Raw genomic sequence first — 23,277 nt, 5'->3', positions numbered from 1 at the left:
ATTAGGTTTCTTTTTAAAAAGAGCCAGAAAGAAGACTAGAATCAACATGAGACCAGAACTGTCTTCTCCAGAGCCATTTGCAAATGACACATTTTTCTCGCTCTACTAAATGTATCGGCAAACCGGCTTTTCTGCGATCGCTGGCCGACATTTTCCCCAGCAAGGAGCTTCACACTTTCCAAGATGTGAATGGATGTTAAACGATCCGGCTAAAGCCCGGCGGTGGCTTTTCATTGTCAAATTAAACAGCGGTGGAAACAAGCAGATTAGGCTGATCCCCTCCAGCGCCTGAGCGTCGGCAGCCAGACGCCTGCGAGGCCCGCTCGCCCGCTGGAAGCCGCCCAGCAAGCGGCGCGCTCTGAGCTTCCGCCTCCCGGTCTAACCCAGGATCCCCCCGGCCCGCCTCTGCGCCGGGGCGCGGAAACCCCGTAGGAGCAGGGCAGGCACGGGCGCAGGCGCGGGTGCGGACGTGGTGTTTAGCTACCGCCGCAGCAATATTCTTCCGCCGCACGGCAAAGAGTCCCAGACTTCCTCCGGGATCCTAGGATTTCCAGCCAACCTGTAATAACTGGAAATTACCAAACTTGGATTCTTCTATCGCCTTGCTGAGGATTTTACCTGAGGTGACGATCTCAGTATCATAATTTTGTGGCTAACCGAAGAGGGATGAGAAAATTCCTCCGCAAGAAACGGGTTCCGGCCACGAGCCTATAAAAAACCGGTGGCGCGGACCGGCTGTCTTTCCAGTCGGGCGCTGAGTGGTTTTTCGGATCATGTCTGGTGGTTCTGCGGATTATAACAGGTATGGCGCTCTTTCGGTGCTGGTGTTCTGTAGCGAAGGTTGTGTAGAACCGGAGGGGAAATTGTAATGGATACTTCGGAGGCGAGAAAGTCCAGGTTCATGGACGTTTCCTTGGGATACAGTACCCCCGTGTCCTTCGAGAAGCTTCCATGGTGGTGGGGCCCCAGATTGTGTGGAGACAGAACTTGGGTGCGAAAACACAATGGCTGAAGGGTATCATTTCTCCCAAAGGCATAGTGAGTTATCGGCCTCTTCCTGGTGTGGAACACGGCAAACGTTTAGGAAGAAGCCGTGGCGCAGTCTGCATTCGGGAGGGGTAGTAGGGTGCCGAAGCTTTATTTTGGGCCATCAGCACGAGTTGGGGTCTTAAGTTTTAGCGGAGGGGGGATGGGTGGCAGCGGCGCCCGCCCGCCGTGGGGCGAAGGCAGTGGGGACTGGACCGAGACCGGGCTCCCGGCGAACCGTTGGCTCCGCCGGCGCCGGGCCTCTGGGCCGCGTCAATCACTCAGCTTGCGCAGTGTTGGGGGCGGAGTCGGCGCGTGCGGCTCTCGCGAGACTCCGATGGCAAGACGGGAGCGCTGGGCACTGCGGCCTGGGGGTCTCCTGGGCCTCCGCCTTTGGGGAAGCGGAATAGCATGTTCTTTATTCCGCGCAATTGTTTTTTGCTCTTGGAAAGTGTACTCGCAGGGAGCAGGGTATCGCGACGAAACAGTTAAGGGTCTGTCCGTCCCTTTAAAGTGCGGTTGAGGCGGTTCGGGAAGGGGTCGTGGTCTAACTGCGGTATTCTTGTCGGCAGAGAACATGGCGGCCCAGAGGGAATGGACCCCGATGGTGTCATCGAGGTAAGAGACGGGTGTGGATTTGGAAGTTCTGGAAAGGTGAGTTTGTTCGTCTTATTTATTCCTTTGTTTTTCGTTTTTAAATCACAGAGCAACTGGAATGAGATTGTTGATAACTTTGATGATATGAATTTAAAGGAGTCTCTTCTTCGGGGCATCTATGCTTACGGTTTTGAGAAGCCTTCCGCTATTCAGCAGAGAGCTATTATTCCTTGTATTAAAGGTAAACTCTGACGTTTTAAAAAATGAATTCGTTTTACGTAGACATGGACCATAAAAGGGAAAGTGACCTTTGGGCGACTAGCACCTGTTTGTATTCCTTAAAGTGAGATGATGGCAATCATCTTTCGGGACTGACCTGAAATGAAGAGAATACTCATTGCTGATCACTTGATTATTTTGGGCATAATTCATGTTCCAAATGGAATACATGGTGTAAAGTAGAAGTGACGATTTGATGTGGGATCGGTAAATATGTATCCTACTTTTTTTAGGGTATGATGTGATTGCTCAAGCTCAGTCAGGTACTGGCAAGACAGCCACATTTGCTATTTCCATCCTGCAACAGTTGGAGATTGAGTTCAAGGAGACCCAAGCACTAGTATTGGCCCCCACCAGAGAACTGGCTCAACAGGTATTGATAGTGTAGTTCAAAAAAACTGCTTGCGTGTTGCATAGGTTTCAGGTTTCACAACTGTAAAGAATTTAAAAAATAGTGTAAATGGTCCTGTCAGAGCCCTCCTTTTAATTGTCCATGCATGCAGGGAGTTTTTGTTGAAAGTTAAACAGGAACTGGGTGCTTAGGAATGGTTTGCAGGGTAGTATACCAAAAAGAGAAATGTGAAGCTTTCTGTTCAAGGTGTACTAGATTTATTCCCATTTTTTAAGTTTGAATGCAGTTGTGCAACATGAAAACTGCAGTGACATGTTACCATTTGACTGTCTCAGTAGTTTGTGATGCATTTGTTGCATGCTATGTTTTCAAAGCTCACTGCTCTATTGGCTTTGAATAAATTCTTCCCAATAAAGCTGGTTTTATTAAGGTCAAAATTATACAAGGCACAGAACCCTGTGGGGAAAAAATCAGCATCTGCCCCAGCAGTGATTGTAGAACTCAAGTTTGATAATTTACACTCCTTACACGGTGAGGGATAACGTAGGAAGTGTTATTAGTCCTCTAATTGCCTAGCTGATAATGTGGGGTAACAGCATCCCAAGTTTAACAAGGCACAAGAAAGATAGTAAGGGAATTTTATTTTGAAGTAGTTAAGTTCTGCATTTTTAAGCTTGGAAGTAGTTTTGTGCTATGCATGCATAAAAGCTGTTGGCAGACCAGATACTTGCCGTTTGTGCTCTGGAAGTTAGTCATAGAGCTTGTAGTTCTGTGTGATGATAATTAAGGCTTCTGTTTTTTAGATCCAAAAGGTAATTTTGGCACTTGGAGACTATATGGGAGCAACTTGTCATGCTTGCATTGGTGGAACGAATGTTCGAAATGAAATGCAAAAACTTCAGGCTGAAGCACCACATATTGTAGTTGGTACACCAGGGAGAGTGTTTGATATGTTAAACAGAAGATACCTCTGTAAGTACTGTTCCCCCCCTTTTTTTTTTAAGTGGAATGTTTTTACTGTTACATAGTCAAGAAGGTAAATAGTGTTTTAAGACATTAGTATGACTTTGTTCTTAACAGCTCCAAAATGGATCAAAATGTTTGTTTTGGATGAAGCAGATGAAATGCTGAGCCGAGGGTTTAAGGATCAAATCTATGAGATTTTCCAAAAATTAAATACAAGTATTCAGGTAAGTCTTTGTCCCCTTAAGTGGAAGTTTGGTTTAATGCAGGTCCTGTTACAATATAACTGAGGTGTTAATATTGTCGTTCCCCCTGCTTAAAGCGATTGATACATAACTATCTCTGTCTAACTCCATTCCATAGTAAGACAGAGACGCTTGGTCTCAAACATTTATCCTTTGGGAATACTGTGAAAATTGTGCCACAACATAAACATTGTCAAAGGTTGTGTTGCTTAGTCTCAAAAACATTTTTTTTCCTTTAGCAGCTCTGTGACAGATTGTGTTACATAAAACTTAATCATTGTCTTTTTTAAGGTTGTGTTGCTTTCTGCCACAATGCCAACTGATGTGTTGGAAGTGACCAAAAAATTCATGAGAGATCCAATTCGAATTCTGGTGAAAAAGGAAGAATTGACCCTTGAAGGAATCAAACAGTTTTATATTAATGTTGAAAGAGAGGTAATCTGACTCTTTAAACATAAGTGTTGGCCAGATTTTTTTACCTTCTTGTATAAGCACTGTGCTAAAATTGCAGAAACTGGGACCATGTCTTGGTTTTTGTAATGATGCTAGCAGAGTACACACAGGAAGAAGAGTAACTGCACTAGATTACAAAGACGGGGGTGGACCTCTTTCTTAATGTCCAGTGTCCTTTGTCTTAAGATTTGGTGCAATATGTCATCTTAAGACAGACTTAATGTGGATTTCTAACCAATGAAAGTTGGAAACTAAATGTTAACTTTCTCTCTGAAATACTGCAGGAATGGAAGTTGGATACACTTTGTGACTTGTATGAGACACTGACCATTACACAGGCTGTTATTTTTCTCAATACAAGGCGCAAGGTGGACTGGCTCACTGAGAAAATGCATGCCAGGGACTTCACAGTGTCTGCTCTGGTAAGAGGTTCTAACTTTGAAGATGTGTTTCTAGTAAAGCAGGATTCAGACTACAATATAGCTGTAAAGTGCTGTGTTGTTGTTCCCCCTGCTCAAAATAAAATGTTTCTTAACTATACCTGTCTGCTATATTCCTGTAGCAGCCAGGGACGCTTGGTTTCATACATGCTAATAAAATGAAATAGTGATCTGACTGGTGATTCTTGAATTAAGGTTTGTTAACTTTGCAGCATGGTGACATGGACCAGAAGGAAAGAGATGTCATCATGAGGGAGTTCCGGTCAGGGTCAAGCCGTGTTCTTATCACTACTGACTTGTTGGTAAGTAAGTTTACTGTTTTTTTAAATTGACCAAAAGTTAATTTGGTGGGGGAAGGTTGTATTAAATAACCTTTACCAAGTTGGGCTGTTTGGGAGAGTAAACAAGACCACACTCCACAGTGGGCTATACCACTTAGTATAGTTCACTACTATTTTGTGGCCTACATTATTACGTAGGTGTACAGTTTAAGCTAGTTTTTAATATGCACCATTGTATTTTCAGGCTCGTGGGATTGATGTGCAACAAGTGTCTTTGGTTATAAACTATGATCTACCTACCAATCGTGAAAACTATATTCACAGGTGAGAGGATGGCATCTTGACTGTGTACTGGAAAAAAATTCATGTGTTGCTTTTCCACCGAATTTGTATGAAAGGTGTAATGTCACATAGGGGAATAGATTCAGTAAAAGGACAGTAATTTAGATGACGTAAAGTTGTACTTGGGAAGACTGGTCAGAACAAAGTGGGAAAACTTAAATGTTGCTCTGATTGTGGACATAATGACAGATCAGGTTGCTTTATATTGATATTTGTTGGCTTTAGCTTTTGAGATTTATTTTTAGTGATGCTTTTGCGTCCCTGTGCTTTTTCTTGGTGATTTTTCTGTAGTTGGGATTTTCTTGGTGTCGCCTGGTAGCAATTTGAGTGATCCTTGGTTTAGTTTTTAGTGGCTTTATCCCTAAATAAATTGAATTGTACTTTGTTATATGATATAAAGAAAGACTTTTTAAAAAATACAGGAGTCGATAGCAGCAGTTGATGGCGAGATGGCACTCAGAAACGGCGTTGACGTAATTTAGGACGTGGAATCATAAGCGAAACAGCACACTGTTTGAATAAAGAGCGAGTCGGTATTTATATTTGTTTTTCTTTTGTCATGATTATTTAATATCTTAAGTTGCTCCTGCTAAGGCATTTTGTATGTTAGCATTTCTCTTAGGGAGCATTTCTGCTAGGTGGTTTGTATTGTCTGGTTTCTATCAGGAAGGTAGAAAGCTGTTTTGGAGGTAAACACATTTTTGAGTAATTTGAGTTTTAACGTGTGAAACTGAGCAAAAAAGCAGTGATAAGTTTGGGTTACCATACCAAATCAGTTTTCCCACTGGAAAAAGGTTGTAAATTTTAGAACATAGTTAACCTTGCAGCATTTGTATTTACAGTGTACAGTTCCAGAATTGCGTCGAAATGGATTACATAACTGTTCTTGTTTTATCCCTGGTGTTTACATCTGTCCCAGGCTGACAACCTGCTCTTGGCTGGCCCACTTTGGTATGGGCTTTAGTTTCACTACCCCAAACACAATACTGTCATCTGCTTTATAGTAATGCTCAAGACACCTGATAAAAATCTCATTTTGCAGCCAGACAAGCCTTGAATCCTTCTGGCACTAACTGCAAAGGAAGATTTTTTTCTCTAGATATTGATTAGCAGCTAGAGCTCCAATTAGAAGCCTGAACTATGTAACCTTGATAAGTAAACAGCAGCTGATGGTTAACAAGTGGATCGTCATGTTCAGTAGCTCATGTACTGTGTGAGAAATAACATTCTGATTGCTGATTTCTTTTTCTTACACAGAATTGGCAGAGGGGGTCGATTTGGGAGGAAAGGTGTGGCTATAAACTTTGTTACTGAAGAAGACAAGAGGATTCTTCGTGACATTGAGACTTTCTACAATACTACAGTGGAGGAAATGCCCATGAATGTGGCTGACCTTATTTAATTCCTGGGATGAGATAGTTTTGAATGCAGTGCTCGCTGTTGCTGAATAGGCGATCACAACGTGCATTGTGCTTCTTTGGGAATATTTGAATCTTGTCTCAATGCTCATAACGGATCAGAAATACAGATTTTGATAGCAAAGCGACATTAGTCGTGAGCTCTTGTGAGGAAAGTCATTGGCTTTATCCTCTTTAGAGTTAGACTGTTGGGGTGGGTATAAAAGATGGGGTCTGTAAAATCTTTCTTTCTTAGAAATTTATTTCCTAGTTATGTAGAAATGGTTGTATTAGATGTTCTCTATCATTTAATAATATACTTGTGGACTAAAAGATATAAGTGCTGTATAAAATCAGCCAATTATGTTAAACTAGCATATCTGCCTTTATTGTGTTTGTCATTAGCCTGAATAGAAAGGCCTTTAAAATTGATTTTTTTTTTTAGAAAGCATTTGAATGCATTTTGTTTGGTATTGTATTTATTCAATAAAGTAATTAGTGCTAAGTGTGAACTGGACCCTGTTGCTAAGCCCCAGCAAGCAATCATATCCTAGGTAGGGTTAAATCCCCAGTAAAATTGCCATATTGCACATGTCTTAATTAAGTTTGAATGTTAAATAAATTGTATATTCACTTTAAAGGTACTTCGGTCATTTTATTTTTCTCATAACCCCATACTTAGACAAAAAAATGGAACGTATTCTAACAATTCTGAGTTAACTGCTGCATCACAGTAGCACAAAGACTGATTAATTGTAGATGTTCATCAGCACCATCCGCTAAGCACTTATCAATTTCCTATGAGGAAATTAAAAAGAGGGTTAGTATGTCTTGGTAAAGGTAAAAGGGAAGTTTCTTAAAGTGTGATGTACCTACAGCAAGTTTTTCTGTAACGACGGACTTCTGTTTATCAGAAAGGGTATCATTTTCTACAACCATATCATGAAGTTGATTTACAAGCTGAGTTGCTGCATGACCCTCATCTATTAGGTCCTACAATAGATAAAAAGCTTGGTAGGCTCGTTTAACTCCTCCTCACCCCCAAGAAATTAGTTAACTGACTTTACCTTTACCACAGCTTCTAGTTTGTCAAAGGAGCCACTCTGACATGCAGCGAATACTCCATCGATTGTCTCAGATGGTATTACCTGAAAAGGTATTTTGTTTCTGGGTGAAAATAGAATGAACACTCCCTCACTTCCATTCCACACCTGGGTAGTAGCCTCATAACCCTGCACAGTTGGAAAGGCAAAGGGAGAAAAACTGCGAACAGCCAGTGCAATTACGGTGTTTTTAGTCCAATCACCACTGCAACCAGGGTGATAATTTTGCTTTTGAAGTCCTTTTAAAAGTTTGTGATGTACACAAAATTTGCTATTTTAGAAACAATCCCAAAGTTTGCCCACATAGAATAATAACAGCTGCTTGGTCAGTGGATATGAAAATTCTCCCCACTTGGGAAATCTACCTTTACTCCCCCAATGACTAACAATTCTATAAAGCAGTGGCCAAAATTGGCAAAATAGGTGGAATAGTGAGTTCTAAAAGGGGAACGTACCTTTTCTCTAAATGTTTCTCAATCTAAAGGTGCCAATGAGACTAGTCTTAAAAAGTCCACAATACCTAGAAAGGGCTAAGGCTGTCAGTCTTAAACCTAACATGTAACAAAAACACCGTGGGAACAATATTTTGAAGGTAATGGTGATTAAGGGGAATTTGGACACTGGGCAGGGGAGTATTCAATGATACGATATATTTTCTTTAATGGTTCCTGTAAGTTTGGTATGCCTTTTTATATATGACTTCAGCAAAATAGTTTTCATGTATAAGGACAGCATATCTGGTGAAAATTGATTTTAACTGTTATAAAGCACCAATTTACCTTTTACAAATCTAAGAACGGAAGTGGTTTTCTTTGATGTGACTAACAGTGCTTGACAACCTGAAAAGTCAATATTACCTCCTTCCTGAAGCGTTTGGAAAACTCCCAGATTATATTCCCCTAGTGTACTTTCTGGCACAGTACTTGGCACATGATAAGCATTCAGGATTTATTTGTAGGATATTCTAAAAGCCACCAAAAAAAAAAAAAAAAATTCTAAAAGCCAACTTTAAAGAATTGCAGAATATCTAGTGCTCTTACCCCAGCAATGTCTGTAATCACTTTGTCTGTGATCTCTTTTCCCCCTGTTAATCGAGTAGCACTCTGAAGAAATGTAATGGCTTTTCTTAAGTCTCCTTCTGATACTTTAACAAGATAAGCTATTCCCTGAAGAGAGAAGAGTTATGACTTTAATAAAAAGAAAAAAATGTTCTGGCCTAGAGTTAAAAAAAACATTCGTTTGGGGGGGAATATTATCAGTATAGTGGGCAGAATTAATGGAGATAGCAGTAGTCTATAATAGAGATCTCTTGCCTCTGAAAGAAACTCACAGAGATAAAAAGATGTTCTGTACTTCACCATGTTTTTTTGATCACAAAGTAAGCAAAGAAAACCAATTATGATTAAGGTTCCCATATATTTTATCAGTTGAAGTGGAGTATTAGCTGGGAGACTAAATAAAATCTTGTAGGGATTTGTGGTTGTATGTATGAAATACGCCACAGATGTGACTCAAATACTGACAAGCTATAATAAAAAATCTGAAAAGCTAAACCTTGTAATTCCTAGACATTCCAACTGGAGAAATGTTACCAGAACCTCTTCCCATGCGTTCATAAAAGGAATTAGTAATTACCTCACTGCTAATTTTGACATTCTCTTTCTCAGCAATGTTTAGTAATCGCTGCTGTTGAATTTTATCTGACAGAGGCTTAAAGCGGAATTTTGAACATCTAGAGGTCAGGGGCTCAATTATTCTGTAAAAGATAGGAAAAAACCAAGTCAGTGTCTAAATAAAATTTCTCTAGAACTATGAAGAACAAATCAAGATTTTATGGAGAAGAAATTAATATAACCTTGAAAATTTTAAATTTTTTCTCTAATTGGCCTTACCAAAATAAGGCTGCCTAGCATCTCTCTTCAGGGTAATATACATACCGACTGACATAGTTACAAATGAGACAGAATCGGGTGGTTTTAGACTCTTTCTCCATGGTACGTCTTAAAGCTGCTTGAGCAGCTGAGGTCATAGAATCTGCTTCATCTAAAATCACAATCTTAAAAGGAGGACACGGCTTCCCACTGATTTGCAGAAACATAAGAGTTAAAAATTAGGATATGCACATTATTTTAAAAAGTTTTACTGACGCATAAGCATTCCATACAATTGACCAATTTAAAATGTATCATTCAACGTTTTTTGTAATATTCAGAGTTGTGCAATCATCACCACAATTTAATTTTAGAACATTTTCACCCCTCCCACCCCTCAAAGGCCCCCTTAGAAGTGACTACTTCTCTCCCCCAATGCTCCCAGCTCTAGGCAAAACCTCTAGTCTACTTTGTGTCTCTTTAGATCTGCCTACTCTGGACATTTCATATAAATGGAATTATATGTGTTTTGGGGGCTGGCTGCTTTTATTTAGCATAAAGTTCTCAAGGTCCACCCATGTTGTATGTGTTTGCTTCATTCCTTTCTATTGTCAAATAATATTTTATTTTTTCATTAATCAGTTGGACATTTGGGTTGTTTCTATGTTTTGGCTATTAGGAACAACACTACTATGTATATTTGTTTACACGTTTTTGAGCAGACATGTTTTCCAAGAGGCTGCATCATTTTACATTCCAACCAGCATTACCGATACTTGTTTTTTTCTGTCTTTTTGATTATGGACATCCTAGTAATAGAAAGTGGTATCTCATCATAGTTCATTTCTCTAATGGCTAATGCTGATGAGCATCTTTTCATGTACTTACTGGCCATATGTATGTGTTCTTTGGAATAATGTCTATTCAAGTCCTTTGCTCAGTTTTTAATTGGGTTATTTGTTTTTATTATTGAGTTTTAAAGTTCTTTACATGTTCTGGATTTAAGTATACCTTTTCAAATATGTGATTTATAAATACTATGTTCTCTAATTTTGTGGGTTTTTACTTTCTACACAACTGATTTTTGGTAATCTGCCATTACCCCCACCAAAAGTGGCATTAACACAATTGAAGATTATACCAAGAAAACAGATTTCAAATATTTAAAGTAGAAGGGAACTCAGAGGTGTTTTAGTTTATATCCTCATCTTCATTTCACATAAAAAGAAACTAGGTGCTATAGAGGTTGTGATTATACCATCGATTCCAGGTGCATATAAAATTAGGCATTCACTTTCTATAAATTTTGAAGTGTGCTCTGAAGTAAAATTTAAATATGTTTAGATGCCAAAAACTTCATCTTGGAATTCAGTCACCTAACAAGTGTAAAAACTTGACTAACCCATATTTACTTCAGGCAGAACAGTCCTATTTTAATTATTACCTTCTTTAACTCTAGAAGTGTCCCCATGATCCCCCTAACTATGAAATATACACTGAAGCGTAACATATCTGACAGAAAGGGGAATTTGTTTTCTAACGCAATTTCAAAAATCGGAATTTTTATTATGACTGCATACTGCCAAACTACAAAATTTGATTTAGAAGTACCCGGTAGACAAAATCTCAGTAAAAACCCTTGACAGATAACTTAAAATTTGTTATTATTTCTGGGCTTAAATAACGTAGATAAAAATTTCACTTAATATGAAAAAGTAGTTGAAAATTTGGCAGAAACTTGGTGCCTGTGGCTCAGTGAGTAGGGCGCTGGCCCCATATGCCGAGGGTGGCGGGTTCAAACCCAGCCCCGGCCAAACTGCAACAAAAATAGCCGGGTGTTGTGGTGGGCGCCTGTAGTCCCAGCTGCTTGGGAGGCTGAGGCAAGAAAATCACCTAAGCCCAAGAGTTAGAAGTTGCTTTGAGCCGTGTGAAGTCATGGCACTCTACCCGAGATGGTACAGTGAGACTCTGTCTCTACAAAAAAAAAAGAAACTTCCATTTAAAACAAACACAATCACATGTTATAAAGAAGAGAAGGCAAGTTTACTTACTCTGAACGACTTCCTGACACAGTTAATTGAGCAAAATTTTTCACTTTCTCTCGAATTACTTGTATTCCACGTTCATCAGATGCATTTAACTCAAGAACTCTTAATCGAAAAAGTTCAGGCCTATGTCAAAATGAAAAAAAAAAAACATGAAACATAGAACCTAGGTTCAAATCACATTTTAACATTTGCACACTTCGTAGTAATTTAAAAGCTATAGTAAACAATATGGAAGGCACACAATCACTTCTGTATTCTCTTTTTGCACAGCCATGAGCTGCAGTGGCTCATGTCTATAATCTTAGCACTTCAGGAGGCCGAAGCTGGTGGGTTGCTTGATCTTAGGAGTTCAAAACCAGCTTGAGCAAGAGCAAGACCCGTTTCTACTACCCTGTTTCCTCGAAAATAAGACATCCTCTGAAAATAAGACCTACCTACAGGAAAGATAAGATGTCCCCTGAAAATAAGACCTAGTGCATCTTTGGGAGCACACCTTAAAATAAGACACTGTCTTATTTTCAGGGAAACAGGGTAAAAACAGAAAAACTAGCCAGACATCGTGGCAGGTGCCTTTAGTCCCAGCTACTCAGAAGGCTGAGGCAAGAGGATCGCTTGAGCCCAAGAGTTTGAGGTTGCTGTGAGCTATGACACCACAGCACTCTACTCAGGGTGACAGAGACACTGTCTCAAAAAAAAAAATTACTAAAAGTATTATAATGCTAATTTAGTAGAGAAATCTGAGGAATGAAAAAATAACTGGCACACCTGTCAATCCACATCCACTGTTTTAAAACTTTTCTCTAGGGTGGTGCCTGTGGCTCAGTGGGTAGGGCGCTGGCCCCATATATACTGAGGGTGGCGGGTTCAAACCTGGCCCCAGCAAAACTGCAGAACAAAAACTAGCTGGGCGTTGTGGCAGGCACCTGTAGTTCCAGCTACTCAGGAGGCTGAGGCAAGAGAATTGCCTAAGCCCAAGAGCTGGAGGTTGCTGCGATGCTATGGCACTCTACCAAGGGTGACAGAATGAGACTCTGTCTCTTGAAAAAAAAAAAAACAAAACAAACAAAACTTTTATCTAGTTTTAAATTTATATATATGATATATACCTATATATGTATATATATATATGTTTTTAAATAAATAAGAGTTGTGATTTAGTTTGGTCTTTATTTTTCCTAATCAGAATTATATCCTAAGCATTTTTTTAATGGGAATAACCATTTAGAAAGCTCAAATACTATATTTTCTATTTTAAAAACACATCTATTCCAGCTGCTCGGGAGGCTGAGGCAAGAGAATCGCTAAGCCCGAGAGTTAGAGGTTGCTGTGAGCCGTGTGACGCCACGGCACTCTACCAGAGGGCGGTACAGTGAGACTCTGTCTCTACAAAAAAAAAAAAAAACAAAAAAAAAACACACATCTATTATTAAAAATGAAATTTACTGCTAAAGTAAGTTCTTTTAGTTCTTTAAGGACAAACATTATAAAAGATATAATCTGGACTGACCCATTCCAGAATACACAGTAATAAATGATGTAACAGTTTCATTATGATTGTATTGCTAAGGCTGATTCAGCTTAGTTCTATCTGATTGAGCTGTGGAATAATCAAAGAAGCCCTTTTATAATTTCCTTGAGAAACCAAACCTCTTGTTAAATTTAGGTTTACAGCAACTTCTCCCTTTGTCTTCAAGTGATCCTCTTGCCTCAGCCTCCTGAATAGTTGGGCCTACAGGTGCCCACCACAATGCCTACCTAGTTTTTCTATTTTTAGTAGAGATGGAGTCTCACTCTTGCTCAGGCTGATCTTGAACTCCTGAGCTCAAGCAATCCACTGATCTTGGCCTCCCAAAGTGCTAGGATTACAGGAATGAGCCGCTGTGCCTGTCCACCCTTTACATTTTGACATAACTGTATTTTCACATTTGGTGGCTTATTAGGAATCTATTTTCATATGTAGGATTTCAGATAGTCCCTTTCGTTATATGTCTGATATAAAAATTCTGGGTAAATTCAAGATAGCCTTTGTTAAGCTGGTGCATGTTTCACATAATTAGACCCAGGGCACTATATATCTATATATATTTTTCTTTTTTTGAGACAGTCTCTTTCTGTCACCCTCAGTAGAGTGCCATGGCATCACAGCTCACAGCAACCTCAAACTCCTGGGTTCAAGTGATCCTCCTGCCTCAACCTCCCAAGTAACTAGAACTACAAGCATTCATCACAACACTTGGCTAGTTTTTCTATTTGTATTAGAGATAGGAGTCTTGTTCTTAACTCAGGCTGGTCTCAAACTTCTGAGCTCTAGGGATGCTCCCTCCTTTGCCTCCCAGAGTGGTGGGATTACAGGCATGAGCCACTTTATCCAGCTGCCATGGAATTTGTTGTTTCTCTGAGACAGAGTCTCACTATGTCGCCCTCAGTAGAGTGCCATGGCGTCACAGCTCACAGCAACCTCAAACTATCCAGCTGCCATGGAATTTGTTGTTTCTCTGAGACAGAGTCTCACTATGTCGCCCTCAGTAGAGTGCTATGGCGTCACAGCTCACAGCAACCTCAAACTCTTGAGCTTAAGCTATTCTCTTGCCTCAGCCTCACAAGCAGCTAGGACTACAGGTGCCCGCCACAACACCTGGCTATTTTTTTGGTTGCAGTTATCATTGTTGTTTGGCAGGCCCAGGCTGGGTTTGAACCCACCAGCTCTGATGTATGTGGCTTGCACCCTAGCTGCTGAGCTACAGGTGCTGAGCCTATGGAATTAATTTTAAAAATAGAGAAATTAGGACAGGCGAGGTGGCTCGTACCTGTAATCCTACCACTCTGGGAAGCTGAGACAGGTGGATAAAAAATAGCTTGACATCATGAGTTCGAGACCAGCTTGAGCAAAAGCAAGAACCCAACTCTCTTAAAAATAGAAAAACTGGGCTTGGCACCCAAAGCACAGTGGTTACAGTGCAAGCCACATACACCAAGGTTGGCAGGTTCGAACCCAACCAGGTCAGCTTTACAACAATGACAACTGCAACAAAAAATAGCCAGGCATTGGGCGGCGACTGTGGCTTAAGAAGTAGGGCGCTGGTCCCATATGCCGGAGGTGGCGGGTTCAAACCTAGCCGTGGCCAAAAACCAAGAAAATAAAAAAAATAGCCAGGCATTATGGCAGGCACCTGTAGTCCCAGGTACTTGGGGGGCTGAGGCAAGAGAATTGCTTGATGAGAGAGGTTAAGAGGAAGAGTTTGAGGTTGCTGTGAGCTGTGAAGCCATGGCACTCTACCCAGGGCAACAACTTGAGCAAAAAAAAAAAAAAAACAAAACACCTAGAAATTAACAGAAACTTAATAAACCCACAGAGAAACCAAATAGAAATTTATAGAGGAAAAAAAACAGCATCAGAGAATTTTGGTGTCAATTCTCTAAAAGAGATAGAGTGATTTTTAACTTACCCAAAAAGTTCTCTAGCAGCTGCTAAAATAGTAGATGTTTTTCCAGTTCCAGGTGGCCCGTAAAACAAGAGATTAGGGAGCTGCAGAAATTTAATTTTTTAATAAATTGTATTTTGACACAAAACAATGAAAGTGATGACTGAAAGAAATGTGAAACAGTGCAATGACTTCCCTAACAGAGAGGGTACATATGATTAACTATAAAGATTTCTTAATATTTAACTGATACCGTAGTTTTGATACTTTTAAATCTTGCCTTTTCACATACTATTGCTTTTCCCCAAAATGTCTTCCTAATTTTATAAACTGAATCAATATTTATGCTTGCTCTATAGTAATCTACTTAGGTGAATTTTTTCAAAGCTGCAACCAGAAACCTCTTATTTCTGAAGGGAATCCTCAGGCTTCTGTCAGATCCCCATCCCACCCCTTTATTCAAAATTGGGTGAGATTTTATATTATATGTATTATATAAGGATATCAGCTGCTTCAGAGGAAATATACCAAAGGATTAATGGCATCTGGCCAATACTGAGGAAAAAGGACCAAAAAAGACATTACATATATTAGGGCTTTGGTTCCAAGAACAGAAACGTTAACAAAAAAACAAACAGACAAAAAACAACTAAACATTACTAAGTGCTAGGTACTGTTCCACATCATGCTTATGTATCCTGAAGAGATGCTTGCATGCAACAGGGAAAATTCATTCGGAGGAGGATAAGATTAAACAACTAGCTAACTTCTTTTATACTTTGGATCTAGCTAGTCTGGCTCCTGTCGAGCAGGCAACTGATCTGTGAAGACTGATAAATGTGCGACATTCTACCAACCTCTTTTATGAGACTGTACATTCTCTAATTATCTTTTCATGTAGAGAAATCACTGCACACAGGGAAGTAGGGGCAATAGTTTGTTTGCTTCCATTCTTGCCTTTCTTTATCCTTCCCTCAAATCAGATGCCACCTCTCTTGTTACTTAAAACTATTCACTGGCTTCACACTCTACTTAGAAAACAAAAACAAATTTAAAAAAACCCAAGCTGGTTACTATGGCCTGTAAGAACTTCCGCAGTCTCCCCACTGCATTCATCTTCCAGGCTCCAGCTTTTCAGGGTCTCTGACATAAATTGTTCCTAGGACCTGGAGCTGCATGCCCTTCTTTTTCTGCATGGCCACCTCCTGATGCATTACAAGTCAGATACCTTCCCTAACCGTCCAATGTACTTGCGTTTTCCTCTCAACCTTTCTCATTTGTCTTTGTTGCACTTTGCATTTATTATCATTTATGTAACTGTTGGATTTAATTATAAAATGCCTGTCTACCTCACTAAATGGTAAGATTTAAAAGATCAAGAACTTTATTTCTCCTATTCACATCTGTATCCTCAGCATCTACTATTGTTCTCATTATTTGCCAAATAAATGAATAAACCAATACACAAATATGTTAATTAAAAAACTAATACTGTTTTAATGATAACATGTAGCTTAAGATATAAACTATGAGACTCATTACTTAAAAACATAAGCCAAAAAAGAAAATCCCCCTAGTCTTAGTTTTTAAGGTTCACAACTCTTATTTTGATCTGTACCTACCCCAACATTTGTTAAGGATTTGTCCAGGTAACTATTATATACAGTACTTTAAATTCTTTAAAAAAAGGTAAAATTATTTATTTTTTTTTGCAGTCTCACTTTGTCAACCTCAGTAGAGTGCCGTGGCATCATAGCTCACAGGAACCTCAAACTCCTGAGCTTAAGCCATTCTCTTGTCTCAGTCTCCAGAGTAGCTGGGCCTACAGTTGCCCACCATGACACCCAGTTAGCGATGGGGTCTTGCTCTTTCTCAGGTTGGTCTTGAACCCAAGAGCTCAGGTAATCCACCCGCCTCAGCCTCCCAGAGTGCTAGGATTATAGGCATGAGCCACGGTGCCTGGCCCAATGGTAAAATTATTAAGCCTTACATTATATAGCAGTCTGATACTATGTGTATATCTGGTACATTCAAGAACTGTATGGCGAATACCAGTTCTTAAAATTGATTTCTGAAAAAATTCTTATTATCATTTTTTTAGCCTTTTAAAATAAATGAAAGAGTGAATTGTTTTCCTTTATTCTTTTTTATTTGTTTTTTACAGACAGGGTCTCACATTGATGCCCACACTAGAGTACAGCAGGGTGATCACAATTCACAGCAACCTCAAACTCCTGGACTCAAGCAATACTTTTGCCTCAGCCTCCTAAGCAGCTAGGATTGCAGGTGCAGGCCACCATGCCAACCTAATTAAAAAAAAAAAAAAAAAAAAAAGTTTTTGGAGAGAGGTCTCTGCTATATCACCCAGGCTGGATTCAAACTCCTGGCCTAAAGTGATCCTCAGCCTCCCAAAGTGCTGAGATTATAGGCATGAGCCAGTGCACCCAGCCTCCTTTATTCTTTAGAATTTAAAAAGTTACTTGAGGTTGGGTGCAGTGGCTTACTCCTGTAATCCTTGTACTCTGGGAGGCTTAGAGGGGTGGACTGCTTAAGGTCAGCAGTTCAAGACCAGCCTGAGCAAGGGCAAGACTCCCTCATCTCTAATAAAAATGGAAAAAGCTAGCCAGGAAAAGTGGTGCATGCCTATAGTCTCAGCTAATCTGAAGGCTGAGGCAAGAGGACTGCTCGAGCCCAAGAGTTTGAGGTTGCTGTGAGCTGTGATGCCCAGCACTCTACCCAGGGTGACAGAGTGGCTCTGTCTCAAAAAAATAAAATAAAAAGTTACTTGATTTTTTTACAAAACTTGGTCTGAAAAGAACCACAAAATATTAAACAAGAGATTATATCAGAAAGCTTTATAAATTAGATGGCATAAAGTCAAGAATTATATCTTAATCCCACTACATTTGCCTAAAGAGCTGAAGATACCATTGATAGTAATTGGATATTCTTCTGCAATCTATGTAAATATTACTATGCAGTTAAAATTTTATACTATTCTAAAATTAAAAGGTAAAGGGTTATTTGGATCAAAGTAAAACAACTGCTGGCAAGTGAAAGGATTCTATAGAGTTTTATAAATTTAACTCCTTTCAAAATGCGTCCTGTAATAGTATAATTCCAGGAAGAGAATAAGGGCAACAAAATCCCAAAGAAACTCTAATTAAAAGCAGCCAGACTGAGGGGGAAGGATGCAAATCTTGGGAATAAAGCAAACCCATATCCCACACTTATTTATGTATTTATTTATTTTTGAGACAGAGTCTCACTTCATTGCTCTTGGTAGAGTGACATGACGTCATAGCTTACAGTAACCTCAAACTCTTGGGTGGGTTCAAGAATATCTGGGACTGCAGGTGCCCGCCACAACGCCTGGCTATTTTTAGAGACAGGGACTCATTCTTGTTCAGGCTGGTCTCCAACCTGTGAGCTCATGTAATCCACCTGCCTCAGGCTCCCAGAGTGCTATGATTACCAGTGTGAGCCACCATGCCTGGCACCCACATCCCACTTTTATCTACAACTCTCTTCCTCCTTTCCCTGATCTCTTAAAGCATTTTGGGCATTTCATCATATACAATGTTAAGTTGCTAATTTTCCTTTGAGTTTATCTTGCTTCTGAATAATCTAAATACAAGTTACTCAACGATATTTTATCCGATACATCACAACAGGAGACATAATGCTATAAGCAGAATTAAATGCTCAATATTTTTTTAATATTACAGTTCAAATCAAATCTTAAAGTTAGGTGAGCAATTATACTTTCAAAGAATCTCTGACTCTTCTTTATAGCACATTATCTATATTATTTATTTGATTACTTATTTATGCCGTCTCTCCCCACCAAATAAAAGCTCATGAAAAAAAGGATTTAAGTTTGTCCTGGTCAATGATTTTTGTTGAATTGTACATAATAATTATGTGTAAGATTGAACAGGAGATGCTCAATATTTGCACAAATAGTTATCAAGGACCTACTATATATACAGCATTGTATCTTTATTTTAGATTAATATGAGGGTACAAATGATTAGGCTACCTTGTTTGCGTTTGTTAAGAGTTCAAGTTGTAATTGTGCTGTTTACCCAGGAGGTGTGCCATATCCCTTACACCCTTACGTTGTGCCTATTAGGTGAGAACACACCAATCCTCTCCCCTTGCCCCACTTGAGTTTGTGTTTTTCTCTTCCGTGGGCGTGTATTTGTTTGTCTACTGGTTTCATATTAGTATTGAATACACTGGATACTTGCTTTTACGTTCTTGTGACAGTTCCCTAAGTAGAATGTTCTCTATCAGGTTAATATAAAAGATGTAAAGTTTCCATCTTTTTTATGGCTGAATAGTATTCTATGGTCTACATATACCATAGTTTATTAATCTGCTCATGTGTTGAGCACTTGGGTTGATTTCTCTTCTCGGTGATTGTAAATTTAGCTGCGATAAAAAATCTAGTGCAAATGTCTCTATGGTAAAATGATTTTTTTCTTCTGAGAAGGTATCTAGTAACAAGATAGTGGGATCAAATGTAAGATCTACTTTTAGTTCTTTGAGGATTTTCATACTTTTTTCCAAAGAGGCTATATTAGTTTGCAATCCCACCAATAGTTTAAGTGTTCTCTTTTCTCCATACCCTCACCAGCACCTGCAGCTTTGAAACTTTGAGACTCATTGGGATTAGGTGACATCTAATGGTGGTTTTGATTTGCATTTCTCTGATGATTAGGGATGATAAGCGTTTTTTCATGTGTTTGTTGGCCATTCATTATACAGCATAGTATTTAGTAAGAGTGAGAGGTTATAAAGGGAGAATAAATTAAGCCTTTAATCTCCCAGTGACACTAAACACTACTTGCTACTCACATCAGCTCCTTCTAAAGACTTTTTGAGTACTGCAACCACTTCATCCTGAAAAGCAACTTCATCCACAGATTTTGGGCGACTGGAGGAGAAAGGGAGTGGAGGAGAAAGAGAAGTTATTTAGAATATTATGGTAGCCATACAGAAAAATCTCAGGTGTTTCTTCTATTAGAATACCAGTGACAATTCTCAAATATCAGTAATGAAATGAGAAACTTTTCCATAATTGGAAGTAGAAACCCCATTTGTATTTACCTTAAGCAAATACATACTGAAATACAGAACCTCTATAGTTGACTACCTCCCTACATTGACCACCTCCTTAAGTTGACTTTAATTTTCATGTACCAGACATGCACCACACGTATTTAATTAAAGTTCCTTATGTCAGCCACCTCCGTATGTTGACCAGATTGTTATAGTCCCTTGGGTAGTCAACTTAAAGAAGATCTATTGCAATTTTTCACCTCCCATGTGCATTGCTTACATCTGTTATGCTCACAAAAACTAAGCAAAAGGATTTTGTTTTATATATTACAGATGCTGATAAAAAAAGTAAACACTTGTTTACAGTATAATATTGCATTTTGACAAAATAAGACCATGTATCTAAGCTGAAAAGGGAATATTATTTAATAACTTAAGGATAGGTAACTATTTAGGTTAAATGTAATTTACATATATATACTTAATATGTTAATGTGTCAATTTTTTCAATCATCTAATTGTACAAAAAAATGGAGACTTATTCACTTCATTGAGGGCTAACAAAACAAGTTTAACCAATATGACATATAATATATACAATTTTCATCTTTTATAATTAGTGATTTTAAAAGAAGCTACCACAACAAAGTTATACTCCCAACTCTAAGACTAAGCTTGTATTTAATTAATTAAATCAAAAGTTAACTTCGATCCATACTTTTCTGATTAACCAGGTAACTCTAAGCGGAAATTATGTAAGGTAACCAGTATATATTATAAAGCACAGGGGTTAGGCAGATAAGAGTAAGAAAGGCAGAGTATCAAACAAGAGATAACAGGGACAATGGCAAACTGAGGAACACGACTTCTCCAAAAGGAGGAGTGGAGTACAAAAGTCCATCTGATTCTTGCTATGTGAGAACATGTACCCAGTGTTGCTTGACCTCATCAGAAGCTGAAAACCTGGACTCCCCACCCTGTGTATAATTTCATTAAAAACATCTAGATTTTTATGGGCATTGGTGCTAAACAAAACATACGAAGGTATTACTTGGCCTGAAAGTAATGTGAACCTGTGAACCTTTGATAATTAACGGAGACTACATCCAGTGGTTGTAATTACTTGCCATAGTATCACTTAGCTGATATGACAATTTACATGTTGTTTTTGCTAAATATATAAGCTAACAAAAACCACAATTTCTACCCATTCGTAACAAAAGGGGGAACAGACTGTGTATTTAGATTTAAGTAGAGCCCCTGAGTTCACAGCTAGCTTACAGAAACTTTTTTACAGAAGTTTTCTTCATTTCTGTATTCCAGCTCCTAATCAGTAGACTTCAGTTGTAGACAACTTAGTTCGTCTATAAAATAGAGGAGTTAAACTAGATCATTTTAAGGTAACGTTCAGTTCCAAGGTTCTATGACTGGGTGATTTTCAAGGCCATCATCTAAACAGAGCAAATCATTCCTTCATAAGTTAAAAAGGAAACTGATCAGAAATAGTTAGAGAAGCAATTTATTAATTATTTTGACAAAAATACAGTGTTCTTACTATTTTTCCACCCAGGGAACAGGCTTGGCTTTCTTGTTCTCTCCACTGCTTCCTGCAGTGGCAGCTACTCCTCGATGATCCTTGGTCACTGGTGGTTTAGTACTGAGAGATGTGCCTTTTAGAAATGCCTGCATTGTTACTTCTCCTTGACCAGGTGCAAGACAGGAAATGAAAAGTTTTGAAACTACTGTGAGGAAAGTACACCCTGAAAGCACACTTAGCTTTGGGCAAAGGCATCAATAATTACCTAATAAAGGATATCACCCCATGACCTAGGACACTCTGATTGCATTGTACGAGGGATACAGGGATATAAAATAGGCCAAAGTCTTTAAGAAACTTAGAATCTATTTGTAATGCAGGAATTTTAAAACAAAGATAAACTGTATGTCAGCAAAGCTTTTAAGAGTCCTAAACACACTGGTAAATATGACACCAATAAGGGCCAAACTGTACACAGGTCTCTGGTCTCTTCCATTGCGGTCATGGGTCTAGCTCTTGCTCACACCCTGAAATGGACTCAGCAATTAAAACTGCTGGCACCAGGGAAGCGCCTGTGGCTCAAGGAGTAGGGTGCCGGCCCGTATACTGGGGGTGGTGGATTCAAGCCCGGCCCTGGCCAAAACTGCAAGGGAGAAAAACAAAACAAAACAAAAAAGTTCTGGCACCACAAATGAGAATCTTTACTTCTTTATTTTGGACCAGAGCTCCACTTAACGATCTTTTTGTTGGCAGAGCCAATGCCTGCCTTCAGAGACTTTTTCAGAGACTTTTAGTGGGGAAGGAACGGTGAGGGACTCTGTTGTTAATATAAAAACATCTGTTTTTCTGTTAACATGCTCATTTGGAGAAATCAAAACAATGCAGAAAACTGTGACAAATTTTAAAAATTCATACAAAAAAATACCATCCTGAAGCTAACCATTGCTAACGCTCAGGTATACATTCTTCCAGGCTGTTTTTAGGGTTAAAAAAAGCATCCTTAGCGTGCCTGGAATTCCCTAGCATCTGTGACAATTCTATTTTTTTTTTTTTTTCACTGCTACATGCCCTGGTCTCTAGGACAATGCCTGGTATTTGGTAGACGCTCCACAATATTTGATGAATGAATTACCATCTGTGAGACTGTTTCCTGTTTTGTAAAAGGAGCTAAATCTTAATCCGTAAGGCAACTGAATTAAACAAAAGAATGGATGCAAACACGTAGTTCTGTGCTTGGCATATGGTTATATACTCAAGACAATAAAATACATTTGTAATATCTGTAAACAGCCTAAGATTTTAACGTTACTGGATTACTCCATCCCTGTCTCCAGCTGCTAAACATTTAAACAGCCTGAAGTAGGTCTCTGGAAGATGTTGTATTGAACCACCCAGGGGTGCAGGCAAGTTATCAGAGGGTGTATAGGCTGGGCCTACGATGGAGGTGGAAGACCTCCCGGGGTCATCAGGGCAGAAGCGGGGAAGGCGAAGGCAAGCTTGCACTTCCCCAGAGGTGCCCTGCTTACCCCACTTCAGACAGCCGCCACAGCCCGGGGCTCGCAACCGCCGGAGCGAGCACCCCGCCGGCTCGTTCCTGGGGTTTCCGGGATAGAGAAAAAACAGGTGGTTGTGAAGTTGTCGCTCCGTCCCCTAAACTGAGAATAACGGGCCCCGGAGACTTACAGTCACCGCCGTCCCCACCGCCACCTCAGTTCCCGCCACCGAACAGCGAGCGCTTAGCAGGGCGGGAAGACGCACGAATCGCGTCACTTCCGGCCCGGCGCTCGTGGCCCTGGGAGGGGCGGTGCTCGCGGTCTCGGTTGGGCGTGTGAGACGTTCACGGAAGAGTGGACT

The 23,277-nt window shown here is 39.6% G+C and overlaps 2 protein-coding genes and 5 non-coding genes across 11 annotated transcripts; 6 read left to right on the top strand and 1 right to left on the bottom strand.

Annotated features, from left to right (window-relative positions):
• Positions 1-479: 479 nt before the first annotated feature.
• Positions 480-7,015, top strand: EIF4A2 (eukaryotic translation initiation factor 4A2). 3 transcript variants are annotated; one of them, XR_008374919.1, is made up of 12 exons: positions 480-802; positions 1,599-1,644; positions 1,732-1,864; positions 2,136-2,275; positions 3,058-3,226; positions 3,335-3,444; positions 3,754-3,897; positions 4,200-4,337; positions 4,568-4,657; positions 4,881-4,960; positions 5,401-5,507; positions 6,236-6,376. XR_008374919.1 is itself a non-coding variant. In XM_053565179.1 (11 exons), exons 1-11 carry the CDS (start codon positions 774-776, stop codon positions 6,378-6,380), a joined length of 1,224 nt encoding a protein of 407 aa, XP_053421154.1. In that variant the 5' UTR covers positions 480-773; the 3' UTR covers positions 6,381-7,015. The 3 variants fall into 3 exon arrangements, 2 of the variants coding, with proteins under 2 accessions (XP_053421154.1, XP_053421155.1); XM_053565179.1 differs by lacking the exon at positions 5,401-5,507 and having other exon boundaries at positions 6,236-7,015; XM_053565180.1 differs by having other exon boundaries at positions 5,401-7,015.
• On the top strand, positions 1,965-2,033 carry LOC128568323 (small nucleolar RNA SNORD2). Its single transcript, XR_008375127.1, has one exon. It is a non-coding gene; the product is annotated as a small nucleolar RNA SNORD2 (small nucleolar RNA).
• On the top strand, positions 3,481-3,608 carry LOC128568262 (small nucleolar RNA SNORA63). Its single transcript, XR_008375080.1, has one exon. It is a non-coding gene; the product is annotated as a small nucleolar RNA SNORA63 (small nucleolar RNA).
• On the top strand, positions 3,940-4,117 carry LOC128568322 (small nucleolar RNA SNORA81). The gene has a single exon (XR_008375126.1). It is a non-coding gene; the product is annotated as a small nucleolar RNA SNORA81 (small nucleolar RNA).
• Positions 4,374-4,504, top strand: LOC128568261 (small nucleolar RNA SNORA63). Its single transcript, XR_008375079.1, has one exon. It is a non-coding gene; the product is annotated as a small nucleolar RNA SNORA63 (small nucleolar RNA).
• Positions 4,685-4,825, top strand: LOC128568273 (small nucleolar RNA SNORA4). The gene has a single exon (XR_008375089.1). It is a non-coding gene; the product is annotated as a small nucleolar RNA SNORA4 (small nucleolar RNA).
• On the bottom strand, positions 6,842-23,198 carry RFC4 (replication factor C subunit 4). Of its 3 annotated transcripts, XM_053565182.1 has the most exons (12): positions 23,107-23,157; positions 22,950-23,017; positions 21,442-21,586; positions 19,683-19,761; positions 14,844-14,923; positions 11,401-11,520; positions 9,416-9,559; positions 9,114-9,234; positions 8,519-8,644; positions 7,443-7,523; positions 7,252-7,368; positions 6,842-7,173 (listed from the first exon to the last, which is right to left on the bottom strand). In XM_053565182.1, exons 3-12 carry the CDS (start codon positions 21,573-21,575, stop codon positions 7,078-7,080), a joined length of 1,098 nt encoding a protein of 365 aa, XP_053421157.1. In that variant the 5' UTR covers positions 21,576-21,586; positions 22,950-23,017; positions 23,107-23,157; the 3' UTR covers positions 6,842-7,077. The 3 variants fall into 3 exon arrangements, with proteins under 3 accessions (XP_053421157.1, XP_053421156.1, XP_053421158.1); XM_053565181.1 differs by lacking the exon at positions 22,950-23,017 and having other exon boundaries at positions 23,107-23,198; XM_053565183.1 differs by lacking the exons at positions 6,842-7,173; positions 7,252-7,368; positions 23,107-23,157 and having other exon boundaries at positions 7,386-7,523; positions 22,950-23,106.
• Between the last annotated feature and the right edge of the window lie 79 nt (positions 23,199-23,277).

The sequence above is a fragment of the Nycticebus coucang genome, chromosome 16, assembly GCF_027406575.1.
Source record: "Nycticebus coucang isolate mNycCou1 chromosome 16, mNycCou1.pri, whole genome shotgun sequence".
Lineage (NCBI taxonomy): Eukaryota > Metazoa > Chordata > Mammalia > Primates > Lorisidae > Nycticebus > Nycticebus coucang.
This window is presented reverse-complemented; position numbering and strand designations above follow the sequence as displayed.